Here is a 21,963-nt window from a genome sequence, read left to right on the forward strand (position 1 = left end):
CTGTTTCCATTTGCAGCAGAGTTGCAGCCTACTGGAACATTGCAATGTCTCATTAAACCCTACCATAATGTCCAGAAGCTTATATTTTTTAAATTGTTAAATGTTTTACCTAGATTGGTTGTAGGCTTCATTTACTGGAGAAATGCTTTCATTTACCATAAGTAAGTAAAGACTACAGATGTGTGGAATAATGATGTTAACCATTCGAATGGGTCTTATTCCTTTTCATATATGAAATTCAACACACTGCTATTTCTAGATTTGTTTGAGATAGTTAATTGAAATGATGTAACTCTGGACCAACTGTCAAATCTTTGTCACAATCTTTGTGAGGACATTTTGGCTGGTCCACATAACATGAACTGGCCTTTTGAGGATTAAGTCCTGGTTTAAGGTTAGGGTTATAATTTGGCTTATTTTAGAGATAGGGTTGGGCATCTAGTTGTGATGGTTAAAGTTAGGCTAAGTGACTAGTTAATGCATTATGCAGATCAGATGATCAGCTGCAAAACAGTTACCGAGAATATTTCCCCATGTAGGTTTTTTGTCTGTCCAGAAATTTGAAAATGTTTTACTTATATGTTGTATGCTTCATTTACTGGAGAAAGTGGTCTAAAATGCTTTCATTTACCATTAGTAAGTAAAAATCCTTAGCAGAGAAAACAGGACACAAAATCTTGCCATTAACAGAAGTTTTACTACATGCAAATGATCACAAGTGTGAGAGTGAGATATGAAAGCATAGAAGGTCAAGTCATTCATAATAACACACTTAAAACCAACATCAGTTTTATAAAGGTTTACACAAGCACACACTCCTCTCTGGGTCCATCTACTCTAGTCTTGTACAAATTACAATTTCCATGACATTAAAACAAGCAGCGAGTATAACATACACACTGATACTTGGGTCTAATTAAGGTTCATACATGTAAAAAAAATACATACATGCTGCTGGTGATCAGAACTATCAGCTCGTCCTCAGTGCATTTAAACGTGTACTTTGTGTGATGAAATACAGATCCAATCTCAGGTGAAGTTCAGTGTGTAACATTTAGATGGATTTATTGTCAGAAATGATTTGTAAAAGTGTATCACTGCTTTAAAATAAAAATCCTTTTGGTTTGTATAGCCTTAAGGCTTTTATGTGTACTTTAGGCACGGACCAGTCCAGCCAGAGCTGGTCTTACAAAACATGTGGAAGAACATCGTCTTCTCTGGTATGTGAAAGTCACTGTAGCTCCCTGGCAAGTTTGTTGCAATGTGCAGTTGCACCATTAGATGTCACTAATTCTTACACACTGGACCTTTAAATATGTGCCTTTCTATGTACAGTTCTTGTTTTAAATGCAGTGTGCACCATCAATTAACATAAAAAAAAAAAAGCTCTTAAAGTTTTGGTATCGGCAAGATTACGCTTAACAGAACATATAGAGAAATGAACAATCTCACTCCATCAATCTCACAACCATTGGTCAGTCCAGTATACACTGTGGGGAGTAGTTTGTGCTCGCTTTGCTGGTGATTTTGCGAAGTGGAGCTGAGCCTAGCAGAGGCAGCACACCCGGGACCTGCTGCTCCTCCTCCTCATCTGAGACAGCTTTTGTAGGAATGGGCCTCGGCAGAGAAGCTGCTGCGCGGGATGAATCGGAGGGCAGGAGATGTCGAGGCAGAACAAGGGGAGAGATGAGGCCTGAGCTTGGACTACTATACGTGTTAACGTATGGGTAGCCTCTCATGGTATGTGGGGCGTATGCAGGAATAAACAGAGGTTGAGAAGGTCGGTGGCCTGATATAAGTGAAACGTCTCTGCCACCCCAGTTGTAGCTCCATGGCAGGGACTGGTGGGGGGTGCTGCTGTGGACCTGATGCTGCAGCTGGTTGTGTGCTGAAGAGTGAATCAAGCCAAAGTGGAGCTTGATGGCCTTTAATTCAGCACTGAGCTTGTTGTTTTCTTCCTTCAAGGCCAAGAGATGAGTCTCCAGCACATAGTCACTCAGCCTTCTCTTCTCCCGTGACCGCTTGGCTGCCTCGTTGTTCTTGCGACGTTTCTCCCAGTAGTGGGCATCCTTTTTATCTTCAGATATGAACTCCCTTCTGCGGCGGGTCCCCTTATGTACCAGTTTTTCCTCTAAAACATGCTTGTCCTGGTCTCCATGACAAGGCAACGACAGGGACTCCATCACAGATGAAATATCCAACGGAGACAACCAACGGAGACCTGAAATACAAGAGGAAGAGATGACGGTAATTGAAGTTCTTCATTCTTGTGGTGACCTAAGCTTTATATCATCTTTTCTTTACTGAAAGCATCACAGCATAATTCGTATGATAGGTCATTTTCACACTGAGACATTTATTCATCATGGTATAAAACAAAACATGAGTTGGAATAAAATGTTGTTTAAAATGTAATAGAGTTCTAGTGGAGGCAGTGAGGGTGGCTGAACCAGGACCTGCACTCACTGCAGACCCTGGCGAGGAGCTCATAGTTTCACCACTCTCCTTTTTCTTTTATGTCTTTTAATGATGTTGTTTTTTTTAAACACTTAAAAAATCCATTTTATATTTTGATGTACCTGTGTCTTTTTGACTTTTTAGCATTGCTTCTACACTGTTTTCTGTCTGCTGCACCAGGGGCCTTCTCACCTTTAGTATGCTTTGTTGTTTTGATATGAAATGACCTTTAATGCTATACATTTGTCAATTATCAGTCAAAAGCACTTCTTTCTACCATACAGTAGGTCATTATATCTGTATTTTTACTTTCATGAACAACTATATTGAGTCTATAGCTGGTAAATGTGTGCATTCTAACTGAGAGGTGTCAAGATATTAAGTCAATTTAAGAAACTGCCTTTCCCATTATTAATATTACCCATAAGTTCACTGAAGTATGTTTATATGTCCATCTTTTACCGCCATTAAAACTCAAAACTGTATTTGTGGAGCTGTTCACTGAAAAGTCGAAACTCCACATGATGTGCAAGCAATCTTGTGCACAATGACACAGAACATTTGCATATACAGGAAGCTCTTCTAAGCTGAAAAGGATCCGTGAAGCTGACATTTCGTTAGGCTGTGATTTGCACATTTGTGAAAACGTTTCCTACGTGTACATTGACTGGTAATCGTGTGAGGACTTAAACAGCGTTTCCCAAACAATGACGATTCACAACACAGATAGTTACGATCACTGTGGTTTCTGTAACAGCTATTAATATTTTCATTAGATAAACCAGCCATTTCCAGGGAATCGTTATTTGACGACCCAGATACAATTCATACTCCATATTACTGAATGCATTACTCAGTGTCTCACACCTTCAATGTTTCCTGACACAACCTCACCTCCCACTTGACTCAACCACCGACTGTGACAAGAAAAATTCAGTAGACAGAGACGACTGTGGACTGATATGTTTGAGAATCGGTGGATTGTCAGTCACATGTAGAAATCCCATTTTCCCTGCTGATCTGCTGTAGAGTATTTCCACAGATAATGTTAAATGTTCATGTGGCCAAGTTAGTTGACCCTTGAATTACACTTGATTTTGAAGTTCTTTTGTCAAGTTTGACTCAGACAGTGTTTTGTTTCTCATTTCAAATCCCCCAACCTGAAATGTCCACCAACTCATCACTTCCCCTTCACACTCTCTTTTATCTCTGTGCTTCACTTCGTTCTTCTGGGTTGTAACAGGCCACTCGCTGAAGGTTTGTACAAGATATTTTTCAATAACCAAGGCGAGAGAAATGCTGGCAGCTGTCAATAAATTCTGTCATTCACGTTGGTTTGTGGTTGATTTAAGGGAAGGCTCTGCAAGAAGGATGAAAACCACAGCCGCCTCGTGCAAGTGCGATCACACACACACACAGGTCTGTGCAGCTATTCTTGTGTAGACTCTGAATTGGCATCCATTCATTTTGGGCAGCCTAAACAAAGAAGAATGATCCCTTATATAAAATCCATACACAGGCAAAGCTGTTGACAAGCTCCTCTCATAATAATCTTCAAACCTGAGATACGTATATGAACCTAAATGCTTGGACCTATACATTTACGTGTATTGGCACCGATTTGCAGGCCGACCTATTGTGCTTTTTTTTTTTTTTTCCATCCTGCACGTTCACGTAGCGCTGTGTTCAGATGCTGGAGAGCGCTGAAGCGCGTGCATTGCCCCTCCCTCCCTGGCAGAGAGCAGCTGGGAGTTTTGGAAGCCTGTCATAACAACTCTCTATGAGAGAACGGTGTTTTCAACTTTCAGTGTATTTTTAACTGTCTAACTTAGCTGTATTATTGCATTACACTTTGAAAATATGTCTGTCTCTGTGTCACGGGAGTGTGTGTGTGTGTGTGTGTGTGTCTCCATCACCGCAGCGTGTGTTTCTTTATCTCTGCCACTGAAATTAGCGGGTGGACGCTGGGTTTTTTAAACTCTGGTCGAGCCGCTTACAATCGTCATAGAGCCCTTTTCCCACTGGCTAAAAACATATCTGATCTCCAGCTGGCGAGATGGCACCGCTGCGCGTCTGCGCGTGCCATGGCTACAGAATACGACACATTTATCTGTATGCACATGCGCGACTCGGTCTGGCGTCTTTCTGTCTGTCTCTCTCTGTCTGTCTCTCTCTTGTGTGTTGTCTTTGCATAAAAGGCGACATGATAGAACATGGTCATTTTATTTCATGTAGAAAACCAACAAAATAAAAATAAAACATAAATTATAAATATAACTCAAGATGTAAGCATTAAATAAAAATATACTGTATTTGTGTTCTTGTTTCTTCTTTTTAAAGAAACGGCTGAAAAAAAAGCAATATCGGTTCAAAAAAAAATCGGCAGCATGTATTGGATCGAAAAAATCGGGAATTGGCATCGGCCATGAAAACCCCATATCAGTCAACCTCTATTGCACACACATACAGGCTTGTGCAGCTGTTCTTCTGAGGACAACACATTCATTTGCATTCATTCAACTGGATCAAAGTGTTATCCCTAACCTTAACCATCACCAGTTAATGCATAACCCTAACTTTACCTTAACCACAATTAGGAACAGATGTTGGTCTCAGTGAGGACTACTGGTCCCAACAAGGTCAGTGTTTATGCCTTCTGGCATACTTGTCTTTTTAACACTTGTCTTTTAACACTGACGTTTCCATTCACACGTTATAGCTTCAAACTTTAGCACCTGTGAAGCATAACATGTGAGCATGTTTCGTGTACTGTGTGGCTGTGAAGATCTAATTCATATTTGTCATTCAGACATGAGGCGTCTTCTGAGCACACTACTCACTGAACTAGTCATAGTTCTTCTATGTGCCACGCAAACCAAGCCAGAAACATCAAAACAAGATTTTATTTTCTGATTTTATCATCCTGCCCACTGCAGTGGGCAGGATGTACGCCAGGTTAAAAATATTCAAGACTGTTCCCAGTAAGAACCCCGAGCATATACACATGTGTGTCTCTGTTCTGTATCTCTGTCATGCACACCTACATACCAGTGTGTGATACAAAGCCTATGTGTGAGTGCGTACACACACAGACACACATATTTATATATATATATGTGTACAAACAATGATCATTTACTGCTCACCACTCTGCTGCACATTTGCACCTGTTTCTTATTGACTAAAAATAGCCAGCCTGCTTTTTAGTAAGGAACCCTCAAACTTCTTCTTTTGGTGTTCTGGCAGTTTTCTCATCCTCCACCACCTGCTGTTGTCTTACTGTGGGCGCTGCCTACATTGTAAAAAATAGAGGTCCATACCTCAATGTACTGTGTTTTCACGTCTTTTGTGAACCTCCATCAGGGGAATTCATGCCATCTTGAAGAAATTGGCACGGTTCATGCCTCCAATAAAAATATATACAGCATTGTCGCAAGGTCATTAATCGTGCAGTGTTGTTGACCCTTTTATTTATGTGCTTTTGAATGGATACAGAACTTCATTACTGAAAGCACATATATTACCATTTATAAAAGTCCTGTAGTTACAGGAGATGTGATGTAATGCACTGAAAGGTCTTTATATGGACTTATTTGTTAATAGCTAAGTGATTCATTATCAGCTAAACTCCCTGAAAGTAAAATTATGTGTCATATGTTAGCAGGCCATCCATCACAATCTCTGTGGGACTATTGTTTAATCTGGACAGAATACACTTAGTTAGTGAATTAATTAGTGAATATTCTTAATCCGTAAATCAAATGGAACGACCAAAATGTTAGAAACACACGTACAAATACAGCACAAAACAAACAACGAAAATAAAAAAATATTATTTAAAAGAAAACATTTTGTGCCTCTGTACAATTATATACTGTAGTGCATTATGTGTAAGATTTACGTATGTGCTGGATATCATTATTTTTAAGGAAGAGTACGGAGTGATCAGAAACACCACCAGCAGCTACTGCTTTATATGTTTAAATACGGTATACATCTCTGATTCAATTGATTACCACGATGCTGCCTCGCCGAATACTATCACAACAAGAATCTATTTTTTACTGTAGTGACCACAGCGAGCTTGTAACGAGACAAAGTCGGTTTGATCCACAGGGAATATTCGTACCGCTAATATTTTTTGAAATGTTAACATGTAAGATCAAAGGTCATGCCTCAATATAATGCTAATAATGTCATTCAAAACAATTATTTGGCATGAAAGACTGATATATATATGTATATAACGTGGTACAAATCACTTAACATGGCACAATGAGATAGAGGCCTTACCTTTAACTGTCCACAACTGCTAAGGTGTCGACGACCTAATTCAGACCGTCGCTGTCAGTCTTACACGCTCGCTTATGTTTTCCTGTCTTTAACTGTGACTGTCCACCTCTGTTGTCACATGAAGTGTCTTACTGCCCCCTTTGATATTGACAGTGCTGTGGTGTCAGTGGCCACAGGGGTCTCCCCAGTACGATGCTGCTGCTGTTATAACTTTTTTGTGTTTGCTGTACAGTGGCTGGATCTTTGTGTGCGGTTTTAAAAGTCACATTTTACATTTCAGACACTTGCCCGACGAGTGAAGCTTTTCTATATGTTAAAATAAATCTCTAACACCTCAGATAAAAAACAGCATAAGTTTGTCGCTCTTTGGCATCAGACATTTATTGTTCTTTCTTAGAAAACTGAGACCGCTTACTGCAATGTAATTGTTATGCATTACAGCCAAAAATTAACATATGAACTTATTTGTAATTGGGATTTCATAGTGTGCGTTTGTCTTGAGTGGAAATTTTACCTCCACCCTTGTTTCTATGTTTAGATGCTGTCACGTGTAGACAAGTTAGATTTTTGCTTCCTGTTGTGATGTGCTTAAACCGTTAATATAAAAATAAATCTGCACCAGAGATCCATGAAAACACTTTATTTTTGTTGTCATGCGGCAGAGAGGATACTGCTCAACCTTTGTCGGCTTCTGTATTTAGACCTGACACATTAAAATACTTCTTTTCACTCTGTCAGTTGTGAAAGAAAAATGGGTCACTTATCGCATCTTTAAAAACCAGGCACTTGTTTTAAAGTTGTGGTTGATCAGTATGTTGAGCATAATCTGACGTTACACAACTTTGGAAACATCTGTGACCTTACAAGTTAATAATGATTGCCAAAATCAGCGCAATCCGAGATCAGCCATTAAATCTGACTCCGTTCCCCTTCACTGCCACTCCTTCAAACAGTCAAATCTTATTTTTTGTGTTTCGCATATTTACAGTGGTCGCATTATTTACTCCTTGATATGTTCTTGTTTTCGTTTGAGCCCCCCAGTAACACACTTCCAATCATGATTATTGTTATTATTTGAAACACTGTTTGAAGTGTGCACCCAGCACTTGTCATCTGCAGCATCATTAATGTTGTAGCAGCCTCTGCTGGTGTCTGCAGGTAAGTGCTGTCTGCATGAGAGCAAGGAGCTACAGTTTAATTACATCCCTGATTAGAAAACCGCAATAAATGTGAATCTTTTGTTCATGTGATCTTTTTAACAAGATTAATAATTCCTTATTCTACATTAGACAGATAATCGCAACCCCGGGGAACTTTTTAGATGGATTTTCTTGGCTGTGTATACAGCAATGTATGCACCCTCAAACGTCAGTAAAAACACTAAAGGCTCATGTGCTCTTCATTTCCAAAGCTTACACGAAACAAATGTTTTGCAGTAATATGCATGATCTGTTGACATTTTTTATTATTAAAAGGTAGAAAATAGCCTATACACTACATGCATGCAAAACACATGCATGTAATGTATTTAATGAAAATGATGCAGTAGATGGTGACGACTCTTTCACATGAGTTCTAAGCTGTTGAAAGCTATGGTGATGATCGATTTTACCGGTTAATCGACATCTGCTGGGAAATCACACAGTGGCGATAAAGGGAAATACCAAAGTAGAGAAGCACCTAGTTTCACTATCTTTCAACAAAATCAACCAACTACTTTCAAATCGGTCAGTAATTTAAGCTGAATGATAATGACAATATCATATGATCATATTACTAGCTTCTCTAATTTCATGCTTCAAAGTCAAATATTAAAAATGTGCCACAATTCAGTTGTTAATAAGAATTAGAACATTTCCTAAATTTTGTAGAATATAAAGGCAAAACACTTCAAAGGCACTCTCAAAATAATTTCATTATGACCACATTATGATCACACCAGTAAATATTGTACAGTTATAAACAATAATACAATTATTTTTGAATATGGGGGTGAGAATCTTCTTCTTCCCACTGTCTTCTTCAAACCATTATGTTCTTAAATGTATTAAAAATGAAATTTCATTCATTAATAATAGCATTTATAACATTCGCATACATGTTTTTTTCAATCACCATGATTCTAACATCAAATGTACACATTAGCCTTCTGTCCTAATAAAGGCCTGTGTTAGCGTCCATCAGCACTGAGATGTAGACCTGGCCCAGCACAACTGAGTCTGTAGGGAGGCAGACATGAGTAGAGGGTTGTTGGTGGTGGAGTATATGAGAACCACCAAGGCAGCAGAAGGTTATTATACACTGCTGAGGAACTCAGATGAGACTCTAACCAACTGTGAGGTTTGTTTGTGGAGGCATGGCGGGGTGTGTCAGCAGGTGCGTGCAGATATGCTTGGATATAATAGTTCTGGGTGAAGTTGTCATCACTAAAAGCGATGCGTCGCTGGGGACCCATCTCTGCCTCCGCTGACCTCAGACCCTGCAGAGAGGCGGTGGCACTTTTGAACACACCATCAGCTTCAGTTGTGCCAAAACAAGACACGTCTGTCTCACAAGGACGATTGTCTCGATGCCTCACACTCAGGATGGAGGCTGTGGCATCCCCATCGTTCACCCAGTGTCCTTCCCGGGAATAAGATGGGTTTCTGGGTGATAAGGACAATGGAGCAACCACAGGTGAAGTGAAAGTTGCCCCAACAGGTGAAGCAGCTTTGCTTCTGCCTGCACTCACACTGGTGTGATACTGCAGACTGAGATGAGCACGTAACTGTGCGTTCTCCTCATTGAGGGCCAGCAACTGGCCCTCCATCATCAGGTCATTCAGCCTGCGTCTCTCCCTGGACCTCCTCGCCGCCTCATTGTTCTTTCGCCGCTTGTCCCAGTAGGTGGAGTCTTTCTTGTACACGGGGGTCATCGTTCTCTTTCGCCGTCTAACTGGTCTGGTGCTACAGGTCCGTAAACGCAGTGGGGAGGAGTCAGTCACTGAGAGCAGGAGTCCAGGTTGGGCTGCAAGAGGATCGGTGACGCTGCTGCTGTCAACCAAACAGGGGGAGGAAGTTTGGCATGAGGCACCGGGGCTCGTCAGTGTGGACATGACACTGGGGGACCATTAAATTTTAAATGAATAGTCAGTCAACAACCTGGAGTGTTTGAGTGTTTCTGCTTTATAGAAATATCAAAATGCTGCAGCGCTTCCATGTTAATTAACTGAATACAACAGTTTATACTATTTATTTTTATTATTGTACCAGTTTTTAATTATAGGCATTGTATACATTTTTATTACTGTGTATAGTAAAATTATATTATTATTAAATGCTAGTTCTATGCTATCTTAGTATGCATGTAATTGCCTGTTTGTTTTGAAATTCTCTTTTATATTTACTGCTATCACTTTTTTGTTTCTACCTGTACATGACTCTTGTAACAACCAGTTTTCACCATGAGTTATTATAAAGGATTGTTATCTTTATCTTGATAAAAAACAAAAACAAACCTTTTGCACTTACTTGTCCATCGCACTTAAGAGTAGCACTATTTGAAGCACTTACTTCTAGCTCGTGTTTTGTATCGTACCCAAATGTTGAAATGCACTTATTGTAAGTTGCTTTGGATAAAAGCCTCTGCTAAGTGACATGTTATGTGATGTAATGTAATGTGTCAAATTACCATGAGATGTAAAATATTGTTCTCACCTATGCACATCATATTCTACTCTAATCTTTGATTCATCACAATATAGAGTAGTTTGATTTATTTGCAGAGCGTGCACAAGGAGAGATGCAGAACAGGAATTACAGTAAATATGAGACATATAAGAGGCCCCAAAGTGTTTTTGGCATCTTATAATGAACTAACTTGTATTTTTTTTAGACTATGATCTCACCACATAAAGTTATTGGCAGAACAGAACTGTGTTGGTGCTTGTCTTTCAGTATAGGCTGCAAGATTGTTTACACAGTTTAATTAAAAAATGCTTGATAAAAATGAATCTAAAACAGAAAGTGAGCAGAGGAATTAATATTAATGAATATTTTGTACCAATACTTATAATAAACTCACCGTACTGACCTCAGAAAGGATGACAGATGATGTAGACAGGATCAGGTATGACACTTGTATTTTTTGTTTGGTTTTTTTGAAAAAAGAAACCAAACAAAAAACCCCGGACGAACTTAATCGGAAAGTAAACAGGTTGCAGGTTTTGTGGATGTCACCTGTTTGCGCGGAGACGGCTGTGCTTCTTCTTGTCTGTCTGTCAGTCACGGTCACACTAAGCGTTGCTGAAGAGAGCAGAGCTGCAGGATGACATGACTGCTTGGCGGCGGGCGCGTGCTTTTACTGTGTGACAGCAGCCAATGGCGTCTTCTGATGCACGGAGCGGAAGTCCAAGACAGCAACAATGTCGCCACACAGTCAAACAAACAGGTGAGACTGAAATTAGTTAACTGGATCAAGTTGGATAGACTTGCATTTCTGTGTGTTTTTGTATTGCCTTATTTTGTTTCTTGTCCTTGCTTCCTGTTTTATTTTGTAGTTCTTTTTCCCGGTGTCAGGATTTGTTTTACTTCCGGTTCCTCCATGTTTCCTCCCTGATTGCCCACACCTGGTCCCAAACATTTTCACCTGTTGTTACTGTCCCTCGTGTGTTTTTCTCCCGTGTTTCTTGTCACTTTATCTCGTCAGTTAAGGTAAGTGTGCCTTCATTTTCCTCTATGGATGTCGTAATATGATATGAACTTTTACTTTAATTGGCCCTTCTGCCCTGAAAATGTTGGCATTAAAAATAATGTGGTCTCACCAAACAAGTAGGCCACACGCCAAGACAACCGGAGGTGGTAAACTAGCATGAATTTAACGACGGATTAGGTTACAGTTTTTTTTTGCCAGCATCTAGTGGAAAGCATTATTGTTGCACTGTGCTGTACATGTGAAATGTGACTGACATATAGTAGATGTATGAAGAATTAAAAGTGACAGCTTGCGAAATAACTGCCCAATAACGTTTATATATGCCCACTTCTTTATACCCACTGACCTAAATCATATTTCCAATGATAAAAAGATTTGGGGTGAAGCTGGTTTATGAAACAATAAGGTGTTTATTTTGCAGACAGACCTATGCTACCAGGTTAAAAGCCATACTGGGCAGGTTGCAGTCACAAACATGAAAGCAGATTTTCTCTTTTACTGACCTCGGTTCAGCATTTCTTTTGAACATGTTGGTCCTGAGTCAATAACAATAATTCATGCTACAATGCGTGACCTCTGGGGCCTGTTGCATGAAACCAAGATAAGGGGTTAAGCTGATAAGTCAGTTATCCTATATGAATCTAGTCAGCTGTTGCTCTAATCGGAAGAAAATGTGATTTAATAGTTATTCATGATCTTCTGAGTGTATTTTACCTCAGTTTTATTAGCCTCCATGAAAATATTACAGATTGTGATTTATTCAGTGTTATTTTAATTAGGATATAGCCATTATTACTCTTATATGGATTTTATGAAGACTGGTGTTTGTTTTGCTGTCAAAGGTTTAATCGAAAAGCTTTTTTTTCTATGCAAAACTGTTGACATAATTAAATTAGATTGTGAATATGATGATTTCAATGAAACAGTGGTTAGTGAGGAGCTCATAAGTGAAAAAAACAATTACAACTGAGAAAATAACTGTTGTTTTTAAATGTTTTAATTTAAGGATACCTCTATTTCATTATATGAAACTACAATGCAGGCAGGCGTCAACCTAATTTTGACTTATATTAACAGTTTGTTTGCTTACATGAGCTTTAATATTTTAGCTGAATCAAAAGTTACAATGACGAGCCACACCAACAGAGTGTTCTGCATGAACAACTTGTATAACCACAAATCATAAGCCCTATGTAGTGGTAAATACCATGGGTGCACGTTTCACTTAAGGTTCAACATGCATCATTTTGAACAGTGAGTGTTAAAACGCACAGTTGAGAGCATGAAAGATAATTAGCATGTCCCATATAACTCAGTTAATAACTAATTTTATTTTAGTTTTTTTAAAGCAAGCATGTTAGGAAAACTCCACCCGCAAACCTCCAACGTGCTGCAGTATTTATGTGAAGCTGGCATATATTATTTTAAGTATTTTAGTTTTTAAAAGTATCTGATTTGCCTTTTTTAATGTTTCACTTCCTCATAAGTCTCGATTATAAGTTGTTGCTTGCTTGTAGAAAAGTACACAACATACTTCTCCATTTCTGCATCAGTAAATATGTGGTCAACATCAGGGTTGACTTTAAACAGCTGTGAATGTGCACTTACCAGGATCAGTTATACCTGACTTGGCCAAGCCACACCTTCCGCTTGCAATATGAGCAACAGAGGCCCTGACGTGGATTTGAACACGCAGTCTTGTTCTGTGAATGGGGTGAAGTCTGCCATCTCTGATTGCCTTGGTGATGTTATTCGGTCTCGGTTTGGTCTTTGTGAACAGAAATGATGGAACATTATTTGTATCTGAAAACAGGCCCTGTTAAGCAAAGCTATCGAACCTGAGTGTTTGTGTATACACAAACACCTGCAGCTATCCCACATAAATAGTGCTATGTTCCTGTTGCCTCTGTGTGTCTTGATAGAAAACAAGTCACTTCCTGTGTACAGCACTCTGCGGGATGAAGCAACAACTCTAGACAAAGAGCTCTTGCGGCATTGTTTGAACTCATTTTACAGATCTGTGTTTTCATTGAAACCAGATTGTAGGTGACATAATTCCAAGCATTAACGTGTTTACGTGGTGAACTGTGTCTGTGGGTAGCGGTGGGGGGGAGGGGGGTAGGCGGTCAAGGAGGAGACGGCACTCATTCAGCACTTCTAAAATTTAAGTATGAAATACTTGGTCAGTAGGTTATTAAGTACCAGAAACACAATGCACCAAACTAAAATTATATGTGTTTTTTTTTTGTTTTTTTTTTGTGGTCCTTGATCAACAAAGTTCTGTCTATTGCAGGACTTCTGCAGTGAGGATCCAGGGTAGTGGTGTTGGATCAGCCGAGGAGACACGGCCCTGTCTCTCACCTTCAGGTGGGTGTGGCTTATCACTGGCACACTGCTCTCCAGTGTGAGAGGGGTAATACTATAGATACATGATAGCTATAGTATCATGTATGCATCTTAAGAAGCTGTTCATTATCTCAGATGCAGGTGATTCGTCTGTGTGGTGTCCTGTCATTTACTGTATGTTCGACCCACTCAGCACAAAATATGCACCTCAGTCTGTGTCTCGTCATCCTAAAATACTAGAAAATATCAGCTGCAAACCTGCACACATGTGAAACCTCTTACAAGTCCAGGTCCATCTCATCAAGGTTATGCTGTATTTTACGACATTTTTAAGACGTGGCAATGTGGACATAAATACTGTAAACTGTTCCACCAAAATGAAAACAAATTGTTTTGCAGGCATTGTTCATAATCATTTAACTCTGGTCTACTGAGTGTGGGGACTGTTCAGAGTGAGTGGGGGAATGTACTGTGAACTCTCACAAGTTTGTGTAGAAAAACAACTTCTTTCTGACTCACTGTCACCACAGAGACCACTGTGGTATATTCCAACAGTCAGGTTGTGTTTCAGTAAGATGTTCTCCAGAATTTTAAAGATGCAGTAACAGACAGACAGACAGACAGACGACTTTATTAATCCCTTTGGGAGGTTCCCTCGGGGAAATTAACACAGTGGTGCTGATTACACTGATGGCTTTAATCACAAGTTATCATATATGATCATGAGCACATGCTCACACAAATATTGAAATGTTTCAAATATTTAAAATCCATCCATGCATTATTATATAAAAAAAAACCCAGGTGCGTTTGTTTGCGGTGTGTTTTTTAGAAGGGTAATTTAGGCCACATCTGTGCTGGTTGTAGCTTGTTAGTGGACCTTCCTTATCAATCACTGTTAAAGCACAAGGTTCACAGCCTACAGTTTTAACATGCCGAAATATCTTTTTTCCTATTACTATTTCTAGAAATGGTATGCTCCTTTTTATCATTTGATGTAAAGTCATGTGTCTTTTGAAATATCTTCACTTTCTCAACATATTGTCTCTGACTCGGGCTGTGTGACACAAGACAAATTTATGAAAAGGTCGATCAATACTCATAAAAGAGGCTTCCAGAAACAAATCAAATATTGTCAAATCACAACATATACGCAATCTCAAGGCACTTTACATAGCAATGAGGAGACAATGATGCTACATCAAACTCTAGTTATACAGTAAATTAACTAATTTGAAACAGTGAACACTATGTCATTGGTGTCTTTAAAGACAACCTTCATTTCTTCTTTTCTATGGAGACAATCCTAAAATTCATCATTTGACTTTTTTTGGGTGACTCGTTCACAAATACCTGAGACAGATATCTAGAAAACATCAGAGAATCTGAGGGCCAGTATATGATGATTGTTTTAATTTTTGTCTGATATATTTGGCTGGTTTTCTTTTTTTCTGTTTAACAATCAAAAAAAAAAAAATATTGCGTAATGCTCCAGTGTAGCACCTCCATCAACCCCTATGGGGTTCTGCCATTTTCAGCCATACTCCCACTGTATCCTCGTTCCATCTCACTTTATGCGTGTTACCGGAGTGACACCTTTTTACATCACCTCATTCCTGTGTGCAGCACAGGAATAGCAACTAGCTCAACACATGAAGGCTCCAGTGCAACATTACAGATGCCAACTGTCAAAATCAGCAAACTTATTGCAGTTACTTTAACAGAAGAACAGTGTTACATGCTTTACAGGACACTGTCTTGCTCGCACCTTTAGAAACAGTTTTCATGAGTGTGTTCACAGAGCAAAGTGATGCTACCAGGTGACTCATGGGGGTAGATCTAAGTATGTTCCGGTAAACTTTGTTATGTCAACCCCCACCCCACACACACACACGCACACCATCACTGACACACAAACACCCCCACCACTCCCCCTGCCCACAACTTACCACCGTGTTCCACTGCTGCTGTGTGCTATACACTGAAACCGCTGTGAATTGAATAAACCACCGCTTTGCCTTGGCTTCATCTCAGCCTGTTTGACATTTGTTCGTGTTTCATGTTGAACATTATTTGTCTCACAGCTCTTTCACTGAGGATTCTTGTGTGATTGTCATTATTGGCGTCCCCTGGCCTTTTTCACCCACAGCTGAGCCGCTAACCATGTTTTTACACTGAGATGAGCCTCTGACCATGGAGAGTACCACCTTTCTATTCATCTCACATGAAAACCTAGTAATGTGTAAGATCTAAGCGAACATGGGCAGAGAGATTTAGAAGCTCAGCCCAGGGTTTTCTCACGCTGTGCTGAAAAACGGGTGTGTCTGAGGGTCGAGATCTAGTGAGATTCTGTCAGATACACCACTGGATGAACACAAACATACTCTGTAGTGGAAATTTGGCCTGTATTTTTCACACTGTGATAATGTGTAATATGTTTCAGTATGGTTATATTTGTTAGTGGTTTATAAAGTAACAACTACATTGTTATTTTAGTTTTTATTGAAAGTAACCAAGTTTTCCTGCAGAATCCATTGATATCTTGTATCCGGGTTTCTTTACGTTTTATATATAATAAATAACAGTGACTGCTCCAGTTCCAAGATCTTTAAAGCTGTCAAAATAAACAAGAGGTGTCACGACTGTTGGCAGAGCTTGGTCTCTTTTGGCAGGTGGTGTACACAGTTGCATGATTAACGTAAGATCCTATGAACCTTTAATACTTACTTTGTAAGATTCCATATTTTACTACCTCCAGCAAAGGCAATTCATGGATTTCTCTGCTGAATTTACATTTTTAATATTTTATTTTTATTTATTTTATGATGTGCTATGTATATAAAATAACCTGCCAACAATTAATGAATGCAATTAATAAATTACATAGTTGTACTTTGGCCTGGTTCCATGAATTTAAAAGCTGCCACTAATGTTGGTGTACTTGATTTGTTTTGGCACAAAGTTGCACAATTAATGTTAAGATTTTGTGAACCTACAGTACTTAAGTAACTATTTCTATATTTTATTCCCTCCAGCAGCGATAGTTCATGGATTTATTAACATTTGAATGAAACCTTTTGATATTTTATCTAAGACAGTCAACTGGGGTTGTTTTAAATGTTCTGTATACATTAAATGACTTGACTAAAGAGCGAAAGGATCATGGAAAGGATATGTCTTAATGATTTAAATAATACACAAAAGCAAAAGAAATACAGAAGTCAAATGGAGATTTGGTCATTATTTTAATGTTTCTGTGGCCTCTTTAAATTTTGAAAGCGTTTACCTGAGCCTTTATTCTTTCTGCTTGTCTGTGTCTTTGTTTGTGAGGCGTGGCGGCCGTGATGGGCAACAGTTAAACCGTGGTGGAAAAGCCTGGCCTGACACTGATGAGTTTCGTGCTTTGTTGAGGCCTATAAGAACATCTAACCAACGGCACATCACCCTAACCGCTCACATGCACAGCCCAGCTGTAAAAATAGATAGGGAAGATCGCCCCAGATATGCACACACACGTTAGACAACAGATTTACACACATTCAGGTGCCTATGTGTGGCCTTTGTGGGGACGACCTCACTTGCGCAGAGAGGAGACATGAGATGATGAGATATGAAACCACACAAGTGTATTTAACGGACACAGAGTAAAAATATAAATGGAGTGAACTGCCTTTTGTCTTTTTTCAGCGATGCCATTGTTCATAATTTGACCTTTTTGACCGTCATTAGATGGTGACACTGCAGTGACTGCAAGCCTCCACCAGGTGGCATCAGATTCACAATGTAAAAATGGCTTATACTTAAATGTTGCAATGTCCATTCCTCAAACCTAAATTTGAAGATTAGTTTGAATAAAATGAAATATTGTGTCTAGTGCACTACTGTAAATACCTCTTATAGAAGTTTGTCAATATTCTATTTTTAATTAAATTAAAGCAGAACAGGCCATGGCACATTTCCTTCTCATCTTCACCTGCAAAACTGCATCTCCCGACACAAATTCTCATAGTACATTTTCCAAGGAAAAACAAACAAGTGCAGCGAACTGGTAATTGGGTGTTGGCTTGGTCTCAATGCAAAGCTTTAAAGCGTTCACATTCATGTAAACCAATACTCCCACAGTTGCCAGGATGCAAACCTATTTCCATAAACACAAAGACAGAAGTTGTGCAAGTTGGTTAAAAACAAATTCATATAATGTTTAGACTTCCATTGCCTGGATTGTGGTTGTAGGTACCCAGCAAACTAAAAAACATGTTTTAAATACCTGAAAAACCTGTGTTAAAGGAAGCAGGTGATTTGATATGCTTATATTCAAAAGGCTTTAGAGTGCCTCCTTTGTTTCTCTTTTTTCTGTCCTCAGGTGAATAGCATGGGAAGGGAAGTCTTTACCTGGGAGAAAGAGAGAGGCGGGGCCTGCAATATGTTGCTCCAGCAGAAAGAAGAAAGAGAAGAGAAAGGAGGGGTTGGATGAACACAGGTGTGCGTATTATGAAAACCAGCTGAATGATGGTTATGAAAATTGTGGTGGCCAGCTGAGACTCGGGATTGATGGAGTGTACGGCTTTGTCGCCTGGTTCCAAGGTGCTTCAGAGCAGCACTGGCAAACAGGTGAATACATTTCTTTTGGAATCTTTGGTGATTTATCTGCTGCTAATAACGGAAACAAAGGTACGATCAACACTTTCAGCTATCTTTCTGTGTAATATTTTTACAGGTAACACAATTACACAACAGGTAAAATCATTGTGCACCATCACAACTTGCATTCTCATGCTGACATGACTTTGTGTGTGTCTTTATGCTCTCAGGATTGATGCATATGGATTTGTGTGTGCAGTCTTGGTTCTTTCTCATCAGGATTGCACCTGTAACTTCCAGCAGAGTTTCTTCCAGAGAGGTTGGTATATTTCTGTGTATTTCATCACACACAGTTGCCTTTTACTGTTAATTCATCTTTCTACCATTTAGTTTAAAATGATCAATAGAGGATGGTGAAGAACGTGAAGTTGTTCATGATGTATAGATCACTCTAAATCCTTTATTCTGTTCCTTAATTTTTTTTTTGTGAGTCGTTTATATGGATATAACCAAACTGAAATCTTCCTGATATTGATTTCATTTTCAGCTGAGATATTTTACAAATCCTTAACCATTAGATGCACCTTCACAAATGTTATATGAACACACCCAGAGCACCAATATGTGTTCATAAAAAAATTAAGCTATAAGATTTTGTATCCATTTTTTTTTTTTATTTTTTTTTTAAATGTCTATGTTTGTAAACTAACATCAGTCATTTCCATACATATCAAATATTAATGGATTTTAAAACATTTTTAACCCTTAAAGTTTTTGTCATGATGCACCTTCGTTTTATGGTCTAAATACACAATAAATAAATTATTTTCAATATACTGCATCGCCTTGCAGCGAGAAGACCCGGGTTCAAACCCCGGTTGGAACAATGGCCTTTCTGCACGGAGTTTGCATGTTCTCCCCGTGTGCACGTGGGTTCTCTCCGGGTTCTCCGGCTTCCTCCCACAGTCCAAAAACATGCAATGTGGGGATTAGGTAAATTGGACACTCTAAATTGAACATAGGAGTGAGAGTGAATGGTTGTTTGTCTCTATCTGTGTGTGGCCCTGCGATGGACTGGCGAACTGTCCAGGGTGTACCCCGCCTATCGCCCGATGTTGCTGAGATTGGCACAGCACCTCCCGTGACCCTCTGGTGGAGGATAAAGCGGTAGATGATGACTGATACTGCATAGAAACTGGATTATTTTTGCTTTGATTATTGCAGCCTGGTTATGTGAAATATTAGCAGAAACATTTGTTTCTATATTTTTTTTGTCATATTTCATAAAATGCAATTACACAAAAGGAGGATATGACACATGAAAGGAGGTGCCACTTGAGCTACCTGCACTTTACACATTTGATCATATGGTAAATACAGTGTTCACTGTTCACGCCGCTTGCAGACATGTGCAAGCTTTTTTTTTTAAATTCTTTATTTTCGGACTGCATCGATTGCAATACACAGACATTTCTTTTCAAGCCATATAAAACAGTCACATTTTATGAACTTTTACACAGTTTGGGATATATACATATATATATATAGATATAGATATATATATATCTCAATTATTATTGGTTGTGTACTTTTTGTTTTAACCCCCTCTTGAAATACTTGAGATAATATTTTCTGCTCTTATGTGCACTTTGTTTTCTCTCCCAAACTGAGTAAAAGTAATGTATATATATGTATATGTACATACACATAAAGTACCCATACCCATAAAATAAGTAACATAAACAAACAAAAGAAATAATACTAAGCAAAGGGAAGAAAAAAAGCAGGAAAACAAGGCGTTACACCAAATTGCTGCAAGGGCCTTACATAGTGAGCCCTTGAACAAGCTTTTTTTATTCAAATTAAAAGCCAAAAACACAAAAATGTGTGCTTAAGTGTTTTGATATGTTTCATGTTATTGATTTTCCTAATGCTTTTTATTTTAATTTGTCTAAATGATCTCGTAGTTTGGAGTCATTTGTGTTCACATGTGTCTCTTGTGCTGTGTTGTGTGTTGGCATGGTAACTCGGTGTAATGAGTTGCAATGTTGATAAGCATGTCTTGGAAAGGGTCAAAAGTAGCCATTTTCTGTTGTATCCCACTTGTAGCATAACCGAAGTCTACAAAAGTCCACAACACAATGGCCACACAAAGCGTTGAATCTGGTAAGTCACTTTTGATCTGCATTCTTCTATTTTATTTACCTGCTGACCTCTGAATCTTCATCTCACTGTACTGGCACAGATTTCTATATTTATATTTGAATAATTCATATCCATGAACATTCATTGTCTAGATTGAAGGTTTCAGATCATGTTTCTTCAGAAGATGTCATGAGAATTCATCTTTCCTTTTTAAATAGCAGTAATGGCACCACATACCATTGGCTTTATTCTAAGCTCCTGTAATAGCACTAGTTAACAACATATTATAAATTTAAAACCCCTGCTTTCTAGTAAGCACTTATAAGTGTGCTGAGGTAAAAGGCTTTAAATAACACTTATATGGACGTATGCATATAAGCATATTATAATTGGCTTTTTTATTGTTAATTAGCACTTTTTACAAAATGTAAAGTGTTAAACAAAATATTCATGTGTGTCTGACAGACTTCTCATGGGAGGTGAAGGCAAACAGCCACCACTGCCATAAAGACAAACTGAAGAAATCTTTCCTGTGCTTCCACTGGGGTCGGTACTCGGTGAGTCAGTGAGCTTCCACATAATATTTGTTACGTCCCTGGCCTTGGGAAACAAACAAAGCAGAAAGTCTGTTTCACAAGGTGGGGCAGTTTTTATTGACTTTGGTGACGAGCAATGCCATAATAACAAATAAAACTGCTTAAATGAACCTAATCTTACCACCAGTAAAGACAATTGCAAAATAAATGACAAAAAAATTACCTATGCTTATATTTAAAAATGAGAGAAAAGAAAGGTGAAGCAAATTGGTTTGTCCTACTATTGCTACCTTTTTAATTAACAATTTAGTCAAAACACTTTAGAAAGTTATCATTTGCCTTTGACTAACACTCTTCTAATACAAACTCTTGCAAAAGCAAAAATACAGCAACTTATGTTTCAAAGTTAAATTTGACCAAGCAACTTATCTGACTTCGTTTACCTTAGTGTAGACACGCACTCAAGGAGGAGAGAACTGCTAACCTGCCAAGCATATGGTTAGCATAATGAAGCTTTGAGAAACCGGTTACTGTGCTGACATAATGTTTATTTCCCCTGTGCGTCTACCTTAGTCTCTGTTGCTCTTCTCTGTGTTGTCAGGACAACGTGGTGCGCAGCTACAAATATTCCCCTCTGACGTTTCTGCCCCTGATGCTGTTCGAGCAGTTCCAACGAGTGGCTAATTTCTATTACCTGCTTATGGTGACGTTGCAGGTTAGTTGAAGTTATCCTGTTATTCTCTCTCACTCATGCTTTGATTCTATAGTATTTTTTTTAAATAAGCATTTACATCCAAAAGAGCAAAGGATAGTGGTACACTACCTGAACAGGACTGTGTGAAGCTGCAGAAATATAGCTGCCATCTTTTTCACACATATTCTGCTCTTTTTTTGACTAAATAGACAGAAGAGT

General features: G+C 38.8%; 3 protein-coding genes across 5 annotated transcripts in view; 1 reads left to right on the plus strand and 2 right to left on the minus strand.

The window, feature by feature from the left end:
• Window positions 1-690: 690 nt before the first annotated feature.
• On the minus strand, window positions 691-6,861 carry nfil3-4 (nuclear factor, interleukin 3 regulated, member 4). The gene is made up of 2 exons (XM_044044678.1): window positions 6,751-6,861; window positions 691-2,221 (listed from the first exon to the last, which is right to left on the minus strand). The coding sequence occupies exon 2, from the start codon at window positions 2,181-2,183 to the stop codon at window positions 1,476-1,478; it is 708 nt and encodes a 235-aa protein (XP_043900613.1). The 5' UTR covers window positions 2,184-2,221; window positions 6,751-6,861; the 3' UTR covers window positions 691-1,475.
• A 562-nt stretch (window positions 6,862-7,423) lies between these two features.
• On the minus strand, window positions 7,424-10,985 carry LOC122780601 (nuclear factor interleukin-3-regulated protein-like). The gene is made up of 2 exons (XM_044043668.1): window positions 10,968-10,985; window positions 7,424-9,848 (listed from the first exon to the last, which is right to left on the minus strand). Exon 2 carries the CDS (start codon window positions 9,842-9,844, stop codon window positions 8,921-8,923), a length of 924 nt encoding a protein of 307 aa, XP_043899603.1. The 5' UTR covers window positions 9,845-9,848; window positions 10,968-10,985; the 3' UTR covers window positions 7,424-8,920.
• Window positions 10,986-11,369: 384 nt separating this feature from the next.
• atp8b3 (ATPase phospholipid transporting 8B3) overlaps window positions 11,370-21,963 on the plus strand; it is a 30,853-nt gene continuing 20,259 nt past the window's right edge. Inside the window, exons 1-7 of one of the 3 annotated variants that reach the window (XM_044043666.1) lie at window positions 11,370-11,441; window positions 13,736-13,809; window positions 18,152-18,399; window positions 18,600-18,688; window positions 20,479-20,535; window positions 20,980-21,071; window positions 21,652-21,765. In XM_044043666.1, coding sequence (XP_043899601.1) covers window positions 20,511-20,535; window positions 20,980-21,071; window positions 21,652-21,765 — 231 coding nt within the window. In that variant the 5' untranslated portion in view covers window positions 11,370-11,441; window positions 13,736-13,809; window positions 18,152-18,399; window positions 18,600-18,688; window positions 20,479-20,510. Of the gene's footprint in view, window positions 11,442-13,735; window positions 13,810-18,151; window positions 18,460-18,599; window positions 18,689-20,478; window positions 20,536-20,979; window positions 21,072-21,651; window positions 21,766-21,963 lie in introns of those variants that run through there. The other 2 variants (XM_044043664.1, XM_044043665.1) reach the window with 2 other exon arrangements.

Source organism: Solea senegalensis, linkage group LG14 (assembly GCF_019176455.1).
Source record: "Solea senegalensis isolate Sse05_10M linkage group LG14, IFAPA_SoseM_1, whole genome shotgun sequence".
NCBI lineage: Eukaryota > Metazoa > Chordata > Actinopteri > Pleuronectiformes > Soleidae > Solea > Solea senegalensis.

What these genes read in the sequence shown, in the direction of transcription:
- LOC122780601 (XM_044043668.1), bottom strand. Translation starts at nt 9,844, where the DNA reads ATGTCCACACTGACGAGCCCCGGTGCCTCATGCCAAACTTCCTCCCCC.
- nfil3-4 (XM_044044678.1), bottom strand. Translation starts at nt 2,183, where the DNA reads ATGGAGTCCCTGTCGTTGCCTTGTCATGGAGACCAGGACAAGCATGTT.